Genomic DNA, 18,916 nt, shown 5'->3' with positions numbered 1-18,916 from the left:
ATTTCATAGCAAATTTCTAGCCACCCAGGGTTATTTAGTGAGACCCTGTTTCAAAAAAAAGAAAAAGCTTCATAGATTGGCAGATATGATTAGCAGTTAAGATAATGTTCTTAGAAAATGGAAATAGTGATCCTTTTTATAAATAATAAAACAGTTGTTAATTTGCATGAGAATTAAAGAAAAATTAATTTTCTAGATCTTGAATATACATGACAGCTGCTAACCAGAAAGCTTTTGTCTTTGAAAGAAGGAAAGAGATCCCAACCTAGTGGCATAGACCTGTAATCCCAGCTACTCAGAAAATGAGGCAGGAGGATTACAGTCCAAGGCCTGACTGGGTGATAGAATGAGTTCAAAGCCAGCCTGGGCAACCTAGTCACTCTGCAGTGTAGTGGGCTGCAGATCAAAGTGCAGCAAGAGAGAGGAAGAGGTCAGATTCAGTGGATGAGTACTTAATGTTTAAAGGTGTCTGTTGCCATCTTTATAATCTTTTATATATCTTTATACTCATGACTAGCTAGAAATCACCTTCATCTGTCTTAATTATTGCTGTGAAGACATGTGACCACAGCAGCTCTCATAAAGGAAAACATTTCATTGGGGCTGGCTTACAGTTCAGAGTTTAGTCCATTATCATCATGGTGGAAAGCATGGTGTCATTCAGGCAGACATGGTGTTGGAGAGGTAAACTGAGAGTTCTGTATCCGGATAGGCAGGCTGCAAGAAGAGAGAGTGACACAGGGCCTGGCTTGAGCCTTTGAAACCTCAGAGTCCACCCCAGTGACACATTTCTTCCAACAAAGCCACATATACACTAACAAGTCCACACCTCCTAATATGCTGTTCCCTGGGGACCAAGCATTCAAATCTCTGCGTCTGTGGGAGCCATTCTAATTCAAACCACCACACTATCGGAGAGAAAAAGGTTAGGGACTGGAGGGGTGGCTCAGTGGTTAAGCTTACTGGCTGCTCATCAGAGGATCTGGGTTTTGATTCCCAGCACTCACATAATGACTCAAAACTGTCTGCAACTCTAGGGAATCTAATGCCCTCTTCTGGCCTCCAAGAGCACCAGATACGCAGGTGGTACAGAGGCACACATGCAGGCAAAAAAACTCATGCACATTAAGTAAATTTTTTCAAAATAAAGAAAAATATTAGACTAATTAGGCTACTTCCTAAGTACACAACTGTTTATTCACATATTTAAGCCTGTGGGAATACGACGTGAAAAAGCAAGCTACCAGTTTGCTGACTACATTTCAGTTTTTATAGAATGTATGTGTGGGTGATGTCTTGGGGGTGAGACTCCAGGTCATCCCCTAATATACTTTGAAAATAACTTTCACACTAGTCATGGTGACTCATACATATAACCCCAGCACCTGGGAGGCTCAGGCAAGAAGATTGTAGTGAATTCAAGACCATCCCAAGTTAAATAGTTTCAGGCTAACCCAGGCTATAGTGGGATCCTCTATCAAAAAAATAAATAAAATAAAATAAATGATTTCTGGAATTAAAAAGATTTGTGTATTTTAAGTGTGTGAGTGTTTTGCCTTGTGTGTATATGCACCATGTGTGTGCCTGGGGTCCCTGGAGGCCAGAAGAGAGCATTGGACCCCTTAGAACTTGAGTTACAGAGGGTTGTTGGACGCCATGTGGGTGTTGAAAGCCAAACCTGGGTCTCCTGGAAAAGAAGCTCTTAACTGCTGAGCTACCTCCAGCCCTAATTTCTGGGTTTTTACAGTAACCAACTGTTATATTTATAATAGGGACAAAACTAGCGAGTGTCCTTTAAATGACAACAGAATGCTCAGAGAGAGTTGAAACAATGGGATTCTTCTAGATCAGCTTAAAACAAGTTATTCTCATCTTTTGGTTGGTGGTGGTGCTTATCCAGCAAAACTAAGATTGAGAGAAAAATCTATTTTCATTTAACTAGTCAATGATAGTGCCCCTGGCTTCCAGCACAGTTGTGGGTGTGCATGTCTGCTTGCATGCACATATGCATGCATGTATCTGAGGGCATCAGACCCCTGGAATTATAGGCAGTTGAAGCTGCCTGAAGTGATAAGAACCAAACCCCAGTCCTATGCAAAAGCATCAAGTGCACCTAACTTCTAAGCCATCTCTCTAGCCCCTCATATTTATTTGAGAGAATGTCTTTCAGTGTACCCCAGGTTGGCCTCCAACTCCTTGTGTCTCAGCTTTCCCAGTGCTGGAATCACAGGTGTATATTATCACATCTGACCTCGGATTTTCATCCTGCCTCTTTAGCAACCCAATTTTGTTCAGTCAAAACAAATTAATGGACAGTTCTGTTCACAGCTCGAGCCAATCCAAGATACAGGGTTCCATGTCATTTGCTGAAGGAAATGGATGCAGCCAACATTCAACTGCACATGAGAAGGTAGTTTGAATACATTTGGTGTTTGCAAAGTGTTTCTGGAAAATACTCATCAGTTTGGGACATAAGCATTAAGTATGAAAGTTTACCAAAATACGTATTCCTATCAACTAGTTATAGTAAAGATACTATTTATCCATATGTAAGTGTGAGTAATAACATACAGTAACCATTGCTAAGTAGTGGTCAGAGCCTAGGAAGTCTAGAGACATGATCACAAGCTTGCAGTTGTGCTACAAGAATTGTGCTCTGCCTGGCCAAATGATTCCCTCAGTTTTAAGTAGTTGTAAGAACTAACACATAGTGACTGAAGACTAGAGGTGGATTGATTGCAAAGGGGCTTAATATCAGTCTAGGGTAGGTGGGTGGGTAGATGAGGACTGTAATGGCTGGACTCAGTGGTTAAGACCACTGGCTGCTCTTCCAGAGGAATCTTGTTTCCAACACCCACACTATGCACACAACTGTAACTCCTATTCTCTGGGATCTATGCTCTCTTCTGGCCTCTGAAGGTACTGCACACATATGGCCATGCATATGTATATATGTATATGTATATATATATATATATACATATATATATATATGCACATGTGTACATATAAGCAAAATACCCAAAATAAAAATAAAGGCTTAAAATAACTGAAAGCATGACTTGAGAGTATGGCTAACCTTGGGCTTTGGAGACTGTTCTGCTGCTGTATTTGCTTTCCAAGAGTGTCAGCAGAGTATTAGGGGAGGGAAATGGATGTTTCTGTGATCCTCCTGGGTGTTGAAGGGGCAGATAATGTAGCAAGCTGTGTTCAGAAATTTTATCTTGGACTTGTAGCTGGGAGTGAATATAGCAGATCCAGCAAATGAGACACCAAGATCAATGGAACTCTCAATAAAAGCTAAAACATTGAAACATGTTAATTGCAGAAAATAACCTGTTAGGTTAGCAGTTGCAACTTAAGAAATAAAAACCAAAACAGCAAAAGCTAAAACTAAAGTCCTTAGTGTGGCTTTATTAATGTTCCTCTTGATCAGAATAGAATGCATCTAAAGTACTGAGTCTTGGTGGCAGCCTCATTCCAGCCCAGCACTGGTCATTTCTGCCTAGGAGGATGAGTTTGGTGCCAGGCTTTGAGTCAACTGAGTGTAGGCAGAGAGGAGCAGGAAACGGCTTGTCACTCAGGATTTCAGCCTAGAAATAAATGCTGGGAAGAATCTTCTAACAGTTGTTGGCATCTTCTGGAAAAGCCTCGGGAGCCTAGTGGAAGTTGAGAATCCACCTCTGAACATGTGTGTGGGCATTCAGCATTCTGTCTGTCAGTGTTTGTGACAAGACTGGAGATGGCTAACAGTGTGCAGTTTCCATGGAAACAATTTTCTCTTAGAATTCATGATGCACTTCCAACTGAATGTATGCTTTGTGTTGAAAGCCAAAATGAATCATTTTGGCAGGCAGAAGAAAAAGATGTTACCAAAGTAGAATGGAGAACTTGCTTGTATTGGTAAGACAACTATTTTTGGTTTGAGATAGTGTGTTACAAAAACATAGTATATGTATGTTTTTTATGTCTCTAAAGGGCAGAATGTGACTCTGCAAACAACAATTTTGAATTGCATCTCCATCTGGGTCCTCACTACCGTTTCTTCAATGGGGCTCTGCACCCTGAAATCTCTCAGACAGAGAGTGTGTGGGATTTAACCTTTGATAAAAGAAAAACTTTAGGAGATCTCCGTCAGTCAATATTTCAGGTAATTCTTATTTTTCTCTTAACAGAAACATTTAGGTCTAAACATTGAGGTCTATTTCAGGCTGACTGTATCTGCCGGTGCATAAATGAACCAAACCTTCTCTTACTTGGAAGTCTGGGGTTTTGTTGTTGTTCTTTGTTTGATTGGTTGCGTGGTTGGTTTGATTTGTTTTTAGATAGTATCTCACTATATAGCCCAGGCTGGACGTGAAATCACAGTTCTCCCACATCAGCCCCCTAAGTACTGGGATCACAGGTTTGTGCCACCATTGCTGGTATTTGTAAGTCTTCAGAAATGCATTTCTGTGTATTTTCTCAGCAGCTTTTGAGGTGACTGATGGAGCCTGGTAGATGACAAGGTAAAATTGTCTCTGCTTTTGCAAAACAAAGGAAAGATAATTGCTTTTCAAAGAAATGAGAGGAAAAGTTGAGCCTAATACTTAAAACAAGAACCACTGAACAAATGAAGATAACTAGTTTTGTATTGTCTGGTGTTAAGTCACTTGACTGCTAATATTCGTATTTGTTGTTCTGGTGTGAACATACTAGGCAAGCCCTTAGTAGATCCTTTTGTTTGATATTTAGCTCTTGTTTCTGTGTTTTTAGGATGGTGTCACTCTATAGCCCATGCTAGCCTCCGACTCACAGTAATCCTCCTGCTTCAGCCTCCCGAGTGTTGGATTTACAGATGTGATTGACCAGACAGGGAGTTTCATCTAGTGTTCATCTCCAGGTCATTGATTTGCCTGTACTTGAGTGACAGGACAGTGGAGAGGATTCTCATTTTTACTCATGATGCTTTCATAAACATCATTTCATTTGGCTCTTCAGCCTCACCAGGGCAAGCCAGCTCGATTTTGAAAATAAATTATATCTGAAAGCATCCAGTGTTGCACATGCACAGACATCTAGTTAGTATGGTAGTGCCAGGACCTCAGCCCTGGTCTCTCCTCCTTCTACCTGGTGTCCTGTCCCTTAGCCCCACTTCCTCACCCCTCACTACTTCCTGATCAGAGGATTTAGAAATGGAAACTCTGGCCAGGCTTAGTCACACATGTCTATTATCCTAACATTTTCAAGGTGCAGGCAGATCAGGAGTTCAAGGTCAGCCTCAGCTACACAGTAAGTTTGAGACTCCATGTCAAAAAAGAGGAGAAAAAAGAAGAAAATGTAAACTTGGGGCAAGAGTGCCCCAGAATAAATTTAAATGAATTCTCTAAATATTTGTATCTATCACCAAAAGTATCAGCTTTTTCTTTTATTTTCTCCTAAGAAAAGCAAACTAGTATCTTTTTTGTTGTTTTGTTTTTGTTTTTTCGAGACAGGGTTTCTCTCTGTAGCTTTGGAGCCTGTCCTGGAACTCGATCTGTAGACCAGGCTGGCCTCAAACTCAGAGATCTGCCTGCCTCTACCTCCTGAGTGCTGGGATTAAAGGCGTGGGCCACCACTGCCCGGCTAAACTAGTATCTTTTTTACTTTACATGTAGTGTACATGCTGCTCCAGTGACAAGCTCCTTAGAATCCCATAGCTGTCTTAACTTCTGAGTTAAGTTTTGGCAGAGTTAAAGCCCAGAGACTTGGGGCTCTGAGCTTGTGGAGGGCATTTCACAGTGAAAAGGCCTGACTTGTCTCTTAAGTATTGTGCTCTCTTTTCTCTGTTGTCTATCTAGTATTTCAAGCACACATCTCTGCACACTGTTACCTCAGATATAAGCCACTGGCAAGAGACCAGGAAATCAACACAGTAAATGACTCTTACAAATGTCTTCTAAAACAAAATGTCTTGGCTTTTTATGAGAAATATTTTACAATGTTATGAAGAAAGTCTAGAGTAGAAATATCGTTCTGATATTATTTCAGTGCAGTTCCTACTGTCCTCAGGCTCAGGTGTAAAAACTTAGCAAATCTCTGGCCATCCAGTATATAACAGATCCTGTGCTTGTGTGTGGTGCTAGTATAAAATTCGGTTCCTCATGCAAGCTAGGCAAATACTGTACCACTGAGCTACACTCCAGCCCAAAGTAAAAACTCCTTTTGAAATTTAGAGCGGGGCCTTCCTCTCTAGCATCCCGGGAGCATCCGTGTGGGCTGCAGCCAGTGTTGCTTTTCTAAGCAAAGCCATAGCTCTTTGGGGCAGAAATTCCTCGGCCGGCTTGGTCCTTACACTGAATAAGATTGTTTAGATGGCTATTGGGGTTTTTCCTTATGCATCTAAATTCTTCAGTCTGTAATAGATGCAGTCAACATCTCCGGACTTGAATAATTTATCAAATGATGTTTCTTTCTAAAATGCTGGTGTTGGTCAGAACAGGAGTATTCATTTGCTGTTCTTCCTGAGTCAGGGCTTGTGCTACTCATATATTATAGCTCATTGTTTCTCCATTCTTAATGTTCTTTAGCTATTGGAATTCTGGGAAGGAGACATGGTTCTTAGTGTTGCGAAACGTGTGCCAGCAGGACTCCATGTGTACCATACCCTCGATGGTAAGATCAGTAAGGAACATAGCAACTCATTTTATGTGTTTATCTTGGGAACTTATCTGTAATTTTCTTTGTCAGTCTTTTCTGCCTCCTACCTTCTTTTTAAAATTGCATTTATATATGTGTGTGTGTGTGTGTGTGTGTGTGTGTGTTTACACACCAGCACAAGGGTGTGCACATGGAGACACAGGAGCCATTGGAAGTCAGAGGACAACTTTCAGTAGTGGATTCTTTGCTTCCACCATATGGGAACTGAGGTCATCAGACCGTCAGCAAGTACCTTCCCACTGAGCCATCTCAGTAGCCTTTCCTTCTTTTGATTGCATAGATTAGGGTAGCATGGTGAGTTTTAAAGAAGCAATCTGTCCATCTTCCCAATATGGAATGTTTTATACATTTTGAAACTTAAGGCCACCATTCTACCAAAACTTGTAAATTATATATAACCACAAATGATTTAACAAAATGGTTTAAAACCCTTAGAATTTTATTTATGTGACTTTGCTTTTCCCACTCAGCTTCAGTTTTTGTAACAGACAAAAACAACTCTTGAGAGTCTAAAGGCACTTACTTCTCTGAAAGAACAACAAACCAATGTGAGAATGACAGAGCAGTAACATACATTTGGGACCCTTCCAGATATTGTGACAACTAACCCCACAGCAGATTGGTGGTGATCTGCTGCCATTTGAAGTCTATGCCTAATCTCAGGTGACATGGGCCTGACTGTTGACCTCTGTGTACCCTCCTGTCCTGCTGCTGTGCTAACAAAACCATATAATGGTCCAGATAAAAGCAATATAAAAAACTATAAATAATAAAATAATTGCTGCTTTTTGTGGTTTCCTTAATAAGTGCCTTTTCAAATACACATTGGAGAGTTGCAGCTCTCTCTTTAGCTTAGCTGCATTTGGTGGTCATGGGGAATGAATTGACTGTCTCATCATCTAGGAGATGAACTGACACTGTGTGAAGCTGAAATCGCTGATGGGGAAGACATCTTTGTATGGAATGGAGTAGAGGTAAGAAAAATGGCTGAAGAAATATTCATGGTAATTTAGGATGTTTGAAAATTCCATTGCAGGGCTATCCTGGTTGGTAGAGTGCTTGCCTAGCATACAGGAAGCCTTGGACCCAACCCAGTCCCCAGCCCAATCCCCAGCGCTACATAAAACCAAGTATGATGGTGGCACACACTTGTAATCAAAATCTCAGCACTCAGGAAGTAGAGGCAAGAAGATCAAAGTTCAAGGTCATCCTCAGCTACATAGCATAGCAAGTTCAAAGCCAACCTGGGCAACATGAGACTAAGTCTCATTCCAAACAAAAAAGTCATTACAATGAAATTTTATTCAGCATGCAGTTAGCCATTAGAAAATTACTGTAATGAACAGGATGTAATGAACACATGTGATCGCAGCACCAGGGAAGCCTGAGACAGAAGAACTGCTCAATTTGCAGGGCAGCCTAAATTACTTAGTGAGTTCTAGGCCAGCCTAAGATATGTGTCTTAGAAACTGAAACAGAGGTGCAAGGGAGGAAAGGAAATTGTTTCAGTGTTCAGTACTTTTGAGGTCCAGTCAGCAGTAGTTGTTAGATTAAAGAAATATTTTGATGGCAGATGAGATTGTTCCTAGGTAAAGTGCTTGAAGACCTGAGATAGATCCCCTGACCCCAGGTTAAAAAGCCAGGCATGATGACATGCTCTTGTAATCCCCACTGGGGAGGTAGAAATGAGCATATTGCTGGGGCTACTGGCCAGCTGGCTTAGCCTACTTGATGAGTTCTAGGTCAGTGAGAGACTCTGTCTCAACAAAAAGAAAGGATACCCAAGACTGTCACCTTGGCTGCACACACATGTGCATATATGCATGTGTTCATGCACACCTGTACACACAAATGCACACATATAACAGTAATTTATCGAGCACCTCTGTTTTACCAGACTATATGTCACATGCTAGATGCAGAGATAGGTTAGTCAGCAATGGCCTTCGTGTGCAAGTAACTGCACCATAGGCTATTAGGGGTGTGTGTGGCAGCTATAAGGATGGGGAAGGGCGTGGCCAGCACTGCTGAGGTAGGGATGACAGAGGAGTTAACACTATCTCAGAGAGGAGTGAGGCACATCTCTGCTGCTCTGTGGCCTATTCTTACCCTTTGACTTTCCAGTGGCTCATCACCACTGTTTGGCAGCTCACAAATCTCTCCTTTCAAGTCAGAAAAGATGGATAAGAGAAATTTTCAACATAAAATCCAAAGTTGTTCTTTCAGTACTTAAAAGGCAGTATGAAAAAACTATTAACTATTTCAGTTGGAAAGATGTGGGTTGTGCTACAAGAACAGGCTTTTGCTGTGGTAGAGTGTTGTTTTAATTTGGCAAACACACTTCCCTCGTGGTTGCGTTGATGTTGTTGCAGGTTGGTGGAGTCCAGATTCAGACTGGTTCTGATTGTGAGCCTCTGCTGTTACACATTCTTCATCTCGAAATGAGTGGTGAAGGCTCAAAGTGTGAGCAGTTGGTGGAGTCGCCACACGTCTTTCCAGCTAACGCAGAAGTGGGCACTGTGTTCACAGCCTTGGCCATTCCTGTAGGCGTCCTCCTCACAAACAGTGTGGAGTCTGCAGAGGAAGAGTGTTGGACTGCTGTTCCCAAGGAGGACATGAAGAAGACATTCAGAGAACAAGGTCTCAGAAATGGAAGCTTAATTTTGGTTCAGGATGCAGACAGTGATGATAACAGGTAACTCACTGAAAAGAGAAAGGGGAAAGCTTTCTTTTTATTTATTCTGTGTGTCTTTTACATCATGTATCTTTCATTTCCCCATCCCTTTGCATCTGCCTCCACCTCTGTAACCCCCCCCCAATAAAACAAAATTTAAGAGAAAAAAGGTAAAAAAATTAAAAATCTCATCATGGAAGCTGCAGTGTGATACAGTGAATCACAGCGTGAACCCCTTTGTCCACATATCTTTACTTGCAAGTGTTCCTCGCAAAGAATCATTGGTCTGGCTCGAGGGCTCCGGTTTCTATTACACTATCAGTGCTGGGTCCTCACTGGGACTCTTCTTGGATATCCTGTTGTTGCCCTGTGTTGTAGAGATCCTGCAGCTTTGGGCCTGCAGGTCAGGTTCCTTCATGTTCTCCAGCAGATCATAGATGGGGTAGATGTGGGGGCAGGCTGTCATAACCCTGGTTCTGGGCCTAGGCAGCTTCAGGGTTGGTCCTCCTACCAGGGAGAGAACTTTCAAAGTAATCCTAATTACAGCACTACGCAGTAGAACTCAGGAGATTTATTTTAGTGGTAATAACGAAATGTTCCTTTATTTCTAGCCATTGTTCCAAATACTGTCTTTTGTTTATTCTTTTCAAAAAATGATGTGTGTGTATGTGTGTGTGTATGGCATGCATGCATATTTGTGTGTGCATAGCATGCATGCATAGGTGTGTGTGCATGGCATGCATGCATAGGTGTGTGTGCATGGCATGCATGCATAGGCGCCTATATAAGTCAGGACAACTCTGGCATTGGTCTCTCATTCCACCTCTTATGTAGGTTACAGGGACCAAACTCAGGTCTTCAGGCTTGTGTCACTGATACCTTTATCCATTCCTGCTGCACCATCCCCTGTTGATCACTTCTGAGATCAGAGCTCGTGTCATCCAGACTGGCCTCAAACTTTCTTTATCTGAGGCTAGCCTTTAACTCCTGGTCCACCTGTCTCTACATCCCAGGTGCTGGCTGCGTCAGGTCTAGCTCCTCAATACTCTATTGAATACTTGAGTTGTAAAACTTTATATATATAATATAATATATATACAATATCTATTATATATATAAAACTGTTTTAGAGATGTCCCTGCGTAGTAGATATGGTCTCAATTAGTTGTCTATAAGACAAAATCCTGCCAGGTGAATTCTGATTGAGTTATAAAACTAAAAGTCCATTCTCATAAGGAAAAAGAGATTCGTGGGACAATTCAGACTTTCCTTGTGGTCTTCTCCAAAGGGACAGTTGCCTGGGGAAATGCCCCTGAATCCTGCACCTGTTGCTCCCATGTCTGTGTCGGTGCATGTTTATAGTCAGTGGGAGCTGCTGAGCAGCAGAGCCTGTGGCTTTTGTGATCCATTTTATCTGTTACCTCTCAGGAAAGGGGCTCCACTTCTCTGCCTCACTTATAGGAGAGTGAATCATGTGCTCTTTATAAAAGACAGACTTCATTTAGTAGGCCTCGGGAGATAAAGCAAGAACATCGGAGATCCTGACCCTCTGTTGATCATGCAGTTTTGCTCACTGTCTGGTGGCTTTGCTTTTCTTCTAACCTGAAATCATTGTTGGGAGGTTTTTCTCTTTTTAAGCATACTAACGATTATCTTTTTGATAAATAGCTGTGTCTTGCTCTCCCCACCCATGTTTGTAGACTCTGTAAGCTTCCTCCTAATGGATGTGGGCATCATCATTTGCCCAACTGTTCCAGAGTGAGGTGGTATGACCCAGTGATAAGGACTAGTACTCAGCCAGCTGCCTGGATTATTTCCCACTTTAATGTGTGACCAACAGTGTGAGCTTAGACAAGTTAATCTCACCTCTCTGCTCAGTTTCTTCCATAAAATGACATGATTACTAGTACCTGCTTAGAGTGTAAGGACTGAAGAGTTAAGTGGTCACACATAGCAAGTGTTAAGTGGAGTGACATCTTTGCCATCCTCCTCCTCCTCCTCCTCCAGTTGTCCACTACTGTGAGATAGTCTTCAGAAAACATCTTCTCCTAAAACTCTGTTTTATCTTCTGAGGTAGGGTATCAGAACTGCAATAATGCGTAGAATGTGTTGGGGGTGATAAGGTACCATGGCCAAGGCAACTTATAAAAGAAAGTACTTAATTTGAGGTTCATGGTTCCAGAGAGTTAGAGTCCATGACCAGCATGGCAGGCAGGCAGGCAGGCATGACCCTGGAGCAGCAGCTGACAGCTTACAATCTTATCCACAAGGAGGCAGAGAGAAAGACTGAGACTGGAAACTATGTGGGCTTTTACAATCTCAAACCTGTCCCCAGTGATGCACTTCCTCTAACAAGGCCAAACTCACTAATCTTCCCTAAACATTTCCACCTATAGGGGCCATTCTCATTCAAACCACTACATTCCCCAAAAGGCCTTCTGCTAGCCCATATTTTTCTTCTGTCCATAAGAAGGTTTTGTTAGGCTAAGATACTTTACTGCAAGTTGCTAAAAAACAAACATAATATAAAAAACAAAACTCACTGGGCAGTGGTGGCACATGCCTTTAATCCCAGTGCTTGGGAGGCAGAAGCAGGCAGAGCTCCAAGTTCGAAGACAGCCAGGGCTACTCAGAGAAACTCTGTCTAAAACAAAACAACTCTTCAGTGAAATACCAGATATATGATGTATATGACTACATAAGTATGACACTTTTATTGCACTGTAGATCTGCACATGTGTACACAGCTGCCCTGCTGTTAAATTCAGATCCCAATGGGTAGGCTTTAATAATCTTCTAAAGCCACCTTAGTGATTCCTGTGCAGGCAGACAACAGTTGGCCATTCCTTTTTAGACGTGTCCCTTGAAGCCAGGTGTAGTACTACATGTAGTAGTACATGTCTGTCATCCCAGCACTTGAGAGTTTTAGACCAGTCTTGGCTACATGGTGAGTTGAAGGTCAGCCTGGGCTGCATAAGACCTTATCTCAAAAAAAAAAAAAAAAAAAAAAAAAAAAAAAAAAAAAAAATCCCCTTGAAAACAAGCACCAATTATTTAAATGGGGATTACCCTAAAAAGGTAGCTGGTATTGTGGCAGTGAGTCAGTAGAGTGTGGTCCCTTTTCTTTAGTCACTTTAAGAGATACATGCCTGGTTTAGAAAAGTGATGCCCAAGGAAAGTGGAAGGACTCATTCTTTCAATGTCCTTCTTTACTTACAGTCTGTTGCCCAGACAAGGGAGATGGACCTCCAGTGTGGATGAGCTGAACTGGCTCCAAGTGAAAAACTTGTGCCAGTTAGAATCTGAAGAGGAGCAGGTTCAGATAGCCGCAACCGTGCACACAGTGAGTAGATGGCCATTAGCCTGGCTGGCAGTGTCTGGCAACAGAATTTATAATTATAAAACAGTCAGTCTTTCAGAACAGCGGTGTCAATAGACATCTGAAGTCTTACTGCCCTTATTACTGCTTATTTACTTACATCAACCAGTGGCCTGTTTCAAAGCAGTATGTACTCTTACACTCCTAACCCTAGAAGCCTACCCTGGAATGTGGGACTCATTGGTGGCTCATGGAGTCCTCTGGATTTTATAAACACGAAGATCTGTTGTCAAGGATCTTCTCTGCATTGTTTAAAATGTGCATGTGCATGTGCACATGTGTATTTGTTATTTTGGTTTTTATGTTGCCAAATTTTTGCTTTTATCCTAAATTACTCTTTCTATATATATATACTGTGTCCTACCAACTGCCCTTAGAAGGAATTACTCCAGCTCCATTTGAAGACTATAATTCTAATTTTCTTAAAAATTTCAGATAATTTTTTTTTTTGTATGTGTGTGGTTTGGGGGGCGGTGTTTGGGTTTTTGAGACAGAGTCGCTCTATGTAGTTCTAGCTGTCCTGGAACTTCCTATATAGACCAGGTTGTCCTTAAACTCGCATAGATCTACCTGCCTCTGTCTCCTAAGTGCTGATATTAAAAGCCATGTGTTTCCATACCTGGTTAGGAAACATCTTTTTATATTTTCTTGTTACTAGCTCATTAAATGATTTTTTTCTATAGCAAATTAAACTAAGTTGTTGTTTTCTTTTATACCATTTTATAATTTCTTTAAATTTTTTCCTTTGCATTTGTTTATTTGTGGGAACAGGCGTGCATGTGGAGGTCAGAGAACAGCCTGGAAGTTGGTTCTATCTCTCCACTATGCAGGTTCCAAGGATCAAAATCAGGTCATTAGGCTTGGCAGCAGAAACTGTCTCCCTGGGGCCATCTTTTCGATCCTTGACGTTACAATTTCTTAAGGAGCATTATACTCGTTGGTTGTCTTAGAAGAACAGTAGGACCAGTGCACACTAGTACCTGATCCTGAGTGGAAAGTGCTGGGGATGCCCTTTGTCACTTGAGGCTGCTGCTGCTTGGCACCATGTGGGTTCTGGTGGAGGACCAGGTGTATGCTTTCTGACATCACTTTCACCTCTCAGTTCTACCAGCATTTGATCCCTAGAGAATATTGCCCTAAAGTGAGCTAAAAAGAAAAAGAATCTAAAAGTTACTTAAGTGGAAGCCATAGTCATCTTGGATTGCTGTTATGCGCTTTTATCCTCTGTTCTGGGGGCCCAGCTCCATTGTCCCCACTGTGAGGAATGGGCCTGTCCACTATTTCTTTCCTTGACTTTTACAGGTGAGTAAAATGTCATCAGTTGATTGCTTCCCAGTGAGACCTGTTTCTTTCATTTCCCATGGTATCCTTTTGTCCCCCTTACCATCAGTTTGGTGAAGACAGTTAGAATCTCTCCTGAGCTTTTGTTTTCAGTCTTACAGAATGATGTCAGGGGTGGCTAAAAATTCTGTAGACAAAAACAAATGTCAGGTAATATGTCAAATGATCTCTGCGTGTACACACCCGTAATCTTCATTTTCATCTCCATCCATTGAACCTATACACAGTCATTAGTTTATTTCTCTATTTTAGGTGGTGTTTGATATTCGAATTAAAGCCATAAAGGAATTAAAATTAATGAAGGAACTAGGTAATCATTTCTATTTGCTTTTTGGTTTTTAGCTTAATTTAATTTTGTTTTTTTTATTGAAAAATATGGAAGAGTACAAAAAAATAAGGAAATCTCTCATACCTACCACCCAAAATGGACAAATGTTAATATTTTTTTCATGTGTTTGTTTTTAATTGAACCATTAAAAGCTTTCTGTGTCCTTCTCAAACTTACCCCTTTCTCCCCAAGACAATGAAATACTTGACTCAAATGTATTCATAATGTACTGTATATTATATACTTAGGTCTACTTTTATGTTTATATAAATTTTATAGTGGGAAGTCTACAAATTCACTGCTCATTCAGAGTTAGATTTTAATGGCTTCATTGAGATACAATGTAGATATCATAAAATCCATTCATCTTGAGTGTGTAATTTAGTGACAGTCAGGAATGTATGGATATAGAAGATCACAGTCCAGTTTTAGAACATCTCTATCACTCCAGAAACATCCATGGGCTTTCTGTCTCTGTCAGTTCATTTTCTGAACATTTCATATAAATGGAGCCACGTGGTTTGTAGACTTTTGTGTCTGGCTTCTTGCTTAACACACTAGTCTTTGAAGCCTGTCCATTAGTTAGAACTTTCTAACAGTTTATCCCCTTTTAGTTTTGACTGCCATTCAGTTGTAGGATGTTCACATTTCATTAGCCTTTTGGAGTAGTGATGTTGTACACACTTGGATGTGAATCTTCATGTAGACATGTGCTTTCAAGACTCTTGGTTAGACTTAGAACATTATAATACTGTGAGTCACCTGCAAATTTATGTTTATTTTTATTAGAAACTGCCATACAGTTTCCAAAGTGGCTGAAGTATTTACCATTAGTAAATTAGTTTAGCTAATTTTCAAAACATTAGTAGTGTGTCAGGGTTGCAGTTTCTCCAAGTCCTTGCTAATGTTTGTGATGGTCCCTTCTCATTATCATTTTAGTGAATATAAATGAGTATCTCATTAAATGCAAGAATTCAAAATCAATATACAGGAATCCATTAAACTTTTATCTATCAACAGCAAAAAAATAAAATGGACATTAAAATGGAGGAAACTGTATTTATTTATCTGGGTTTTGTTTTGTTTTGTTTTGGATAGGGTCTTACTATATAGCTCAAGATGACCTGGAACTAAAAAAATCCTCCTATCTCAGCCTCCCTAAGTATTAGAATTACAAGTGTTTGCCCTGGTATGCCTACCAGAAAACAGTAATAATGTCATAAAGTATCAAAGATGTGTTTGGAAAGATATATGCAGAATCTATACCATGAGGACTAGGAAACTAAAGAAAACCGCGAGTAACTGGAATAGTGTGCCACGCTCACGAGTCCAGACACACTATTGTGAAGAACTTATCTCCCCAGAGTCAGTGTGCTCTCACTCAAAACCATTAGCAGGTTTATTTTTAGAAGATAACACCATTCTAAAATTTGCATGAAAATATAAAGAATTGAAAGTAACCAGGTATGGTTAGTCTCAGCACTTGGGAGACAGAGGCAGGCAGATCTCTGTGAGTGCATGGTCAACCTGGTCTACATATAGCAAGTTCCAAACCAGCCAGGACTTCATAGTGAGACATTGTCTGGAAAACTGCAGCAACAACAAAAACCTTAAAGTAGCCAGGACAGCTTTGAGGAAGTGCTACCGTGTATGGCTTCAAGACTTACTCTTTGTCCTGCCTGTTGGTATCTGGGAAGAAGCATAGAGCGTGTAGAAGTACAACTTTTATGCACAATGGACAAAGAATAGTTTTTGCACCTTTAAGACTTTAAGGCTTTCAAGAAGAAGCTAGTGTACCATAGACAAGTTATGGATCATTTGACTTCTATATGTGCAGATATGGACTTCATCTTTACCCTCCTTCTTATAAAATATTAACTTAAAATCAGTATAGAACTAAACTAAATGCTAAAACTAAAAATAAAATTTCTTGGAGAAAACCTTGGTGACTTTACTATATGGAAAGGATTTTTTTTTTTTAAGCACATTCAAACCATGAAAGAATATTTAAAAAAAAAAAAAAAAAAAAAAAGTAAATTACCCAGAGTAGCCATGACAAGTTCTCTTCAAAGGACATTTGAAAAAGCAAGCTACAAACCAGGAGAAAAACTTATAAAACACGTGTTTAGACGTGGATAAAGAGTTTACAGAAAGTACTTGTAACCCAGACAGAAGATATCCCAGCCCAAATTAGGAAGGCCTGCCTGTGCGGGAAGAATGGTGTCAGGAGCCACTAGAGGGAAGTCACAGCACCTGTCCCTAGGTAAACACCCAATCCCAAGAAAGCCAGTTGTGGAGTTGCTGTGTGCAGGGACTAGGAAGTGCTATATTCTCTTTGGAAAACTTAGATTTGGTTTTTGTTTGGCTTGTTTAAACGTAAATATTTACTTACCAATTATATTCCTAGATATTTACTGGAGAAAGGTAAAACATACAACCTTATAAAAACATAAATGAATGTGGTGGTGATGCACACCTTTAATCCCAGCACTGGGAAGGCAGAGGCAGGTGGATCTGAGCTTGAGGCCAGCATGGTCTATAGAGCGAGTTCCAGGACAGCCAGGGCTACACAGAGAAACCCTGTCTCTTAGACCGGATATGTATTACTCTAAGTAAAAATACACCAGTCACGTTTATCAAAGGCATATGGTTTATAAAGAACACTGGTTGATACTGTGCCGGTAACTGATTTCCTCCTCTCCACAACTGTTTTCCCTCTACACCATGTCTCGGGCAGGCAGCAAGGGATCCTCCCCACTTTCGGAGCTAGATCCTGCCCTCTGTCCAAGCTCCTCCTGCTTTTCCACTACCCTAAAGCTGTCCACCTGTGGGTCTTGCAGTCAGGGCCTGCCTGTCTATGACCTATTGCTAGCACTCTGCTTATTCACAGCAGACTGCAGATCTCGGCTCCCTGGAGACTCCATGCTCCGTTCTCTGAACTTTCTTGCCTTTGCACCCTATCTTCTAGCTTGAGCTGTTCCTTTGCTCTTAACTTACACATTCTCTGTTGTTGTGACCGCGGAGTCTCAGTCTTCTGCTTTACTCATAGCACCTTGGACTCTGCATACTGCCTTTTGATTTGTGCCATTGCCATTCACCTCCCATTAGATGAGGCTCTGTGAGGGCAGAGGCCATGCTGTCAGGCTTAACCTCTCTACCATAGCTTCTAGCCCAGTGCCCTGGCACAGAATACACAGAAAAGACTTGTTGAGGGAAAAGGAAAGTTGGTTTTCTTTGTTTATAACTGAGGTAAGAGGTTGTTTTGTTACATTGCCCTGCCTCAACCTTGTACTTCTGGGCTTAAACAACCCTCCTGCAGTAGTAGGCCAAGTAGCTGGCATGTAGTATCATACCCAGCTGGGACTGAAACAAATGATTTTGAAAACACAGTATTTAAAACCTACTTTTTAAATTAGGGAAGTACTTTTATCTACTTCTTTAACAAGAAATGTGTACTTAAAATGTATGCCAGCTTCATACCAGCATGATATATGAGACAGAACTCTGGAGTCTCAGGAAGAAAGTCTATTTCACTCTAATAAAGTTAGATCATTTTAAGCTTGTGTCATTCTTGCCCGTTGAGACATCTTGGCACTCCTTCCTTCCAAGTTCATGCTTGGCTTTGTAAGAATTCATTTTGGACTGAAAACTTAGTGTGCTCCTTCCCTGAGATCAGGAGTCTGCATCCTCAGCAGCACATGCTGGCCTCATCCATTTGCTAAGTATATTTGAAATGCAGGTGCTCTGCTTTGCACACTTGCAGTTTGCTTGTTCAGACTTCAGTGCGTCTTTGACTAAAGCATGTCCATAGTTAGTACTCCTCGGTGCGCAGATGAGACCAGTCACATCCCTTCCTTCAAGTCCAGTGGTGATTGGCTAGTGCATGTCTCATGCATTTCCGCACACAGAAAGCAAAGCGTGTGTAGGTCTGCTGCCTCTTCTCCCAGCTATAAGCCTACCTGACATTATACAAAAATGGATCGTGAAAGAAAGCACCCAAAGAAACTGAAATCACAGTATAGAAGCAGCTGCTGTCCACAGGAAAGGTGACATAGCTGTCACTCAGGAGGCCCCAGACATGTAGCAGAGGAACTTGCTGAAGGCACTCTCAGTGACCTAAGTGAGGATGGCAGTTGTGACAAGAAGTGCAAAAATAGCCCAGGGGACGTGATGTTGGAGAAAGACTTCAGACTGGAAGAGCTCTCCGAGATGTCTCCTGACACTAAACACAGAAATAGAGTCCTGGGAGCCAAGCTCAACTCCGACGTACGAGCACTTGCCAAGGAGCAGGAAAGCTGCTCATGCCTCACCACCAGCTGTCCTGGGAGTGGAAGACAGTCCTTGTCCACATTCTGGACCTATTTCCTTGTTTTTGTTTTGGAGACAAGGTCTCACTGTGTAGCCCAGGCTGGCCTGGAATTCACTATGTGGAGCAGGCTGACTTCAGATTTTTAGCTGTAGTTCCAAATGCTTATAGTAGGGTGCAGACCACCATACCCTGCTTTAGATCAGTGTT

General features: G+C 41.3%; 1 protein-coding gene across 11 annotated transcripts in view; it reads left to right on the top strand.

Moving 5' to 3' along the window:
* Window positions 1-18,916, top strand: part of Usp40 (ubiquitin specific peptidase 40) — a 79,662-nt gene that overhangs the window by 35,090 nt on the left and 25,656 nt on the right. For 8 of the 11 annotated variants that reach the window (XM_037210076.1, XM_037210073.1, XM_037210082.1 and 5 more), the window contains 7 exons: window positions 2,317-2,410; window positions 3,979-4,150; window positions 6,549-6,633; window positions 7,582-7,652; window positions 9,051-9,373; window positions 12,572-12,695; window positions 14,325-14,382. In XM_037210076.1, coding sequence (XP_037065971.1) covers window positions 2,317-2,410; window positions 3,979-4,150; window positions 6,549-6,633; window positions 7,582-7,652; window positions 9,051-9,373; window positions 12,572-12,695; window positions 14,325-14,382 — 927 coding nt within the window. The remainder of the gene's footprint in view (window positions 1-2,316; window positions 2,411-3,978; window positions 4,151-6,548; window positions 6,634-7,581; window positions 7,653-9,050; window positions 9,374-12,571; window positions 12,696-14,324; window positions 14,383-18,916) is intronic. The other 3 variants (XM_037210077.1, XM_037210074.1, XM_028876287.2) reach the window with 1 other exon arrangement.

The sequence above is a fragment of the Peromyscus leucopus genome, chromosome 13 (genome assembly GCF_004664715.2).
Source record: "Peromyscus leucopus breed LL Stock chromosome 13, UCI_PerLeu_2.1, whole genome shotgun sequence".
NCBI classification, from domain to species: domain Eukaryota; kingdom Metazoa; phylum Chordata; class Mammalia; order Rodentia; family Cricetidae; genus Peromyscus; species Peromyscus leucopus.
This window is presented reverse-complemented; position numbering and strand designations above follow the sequence as displayed.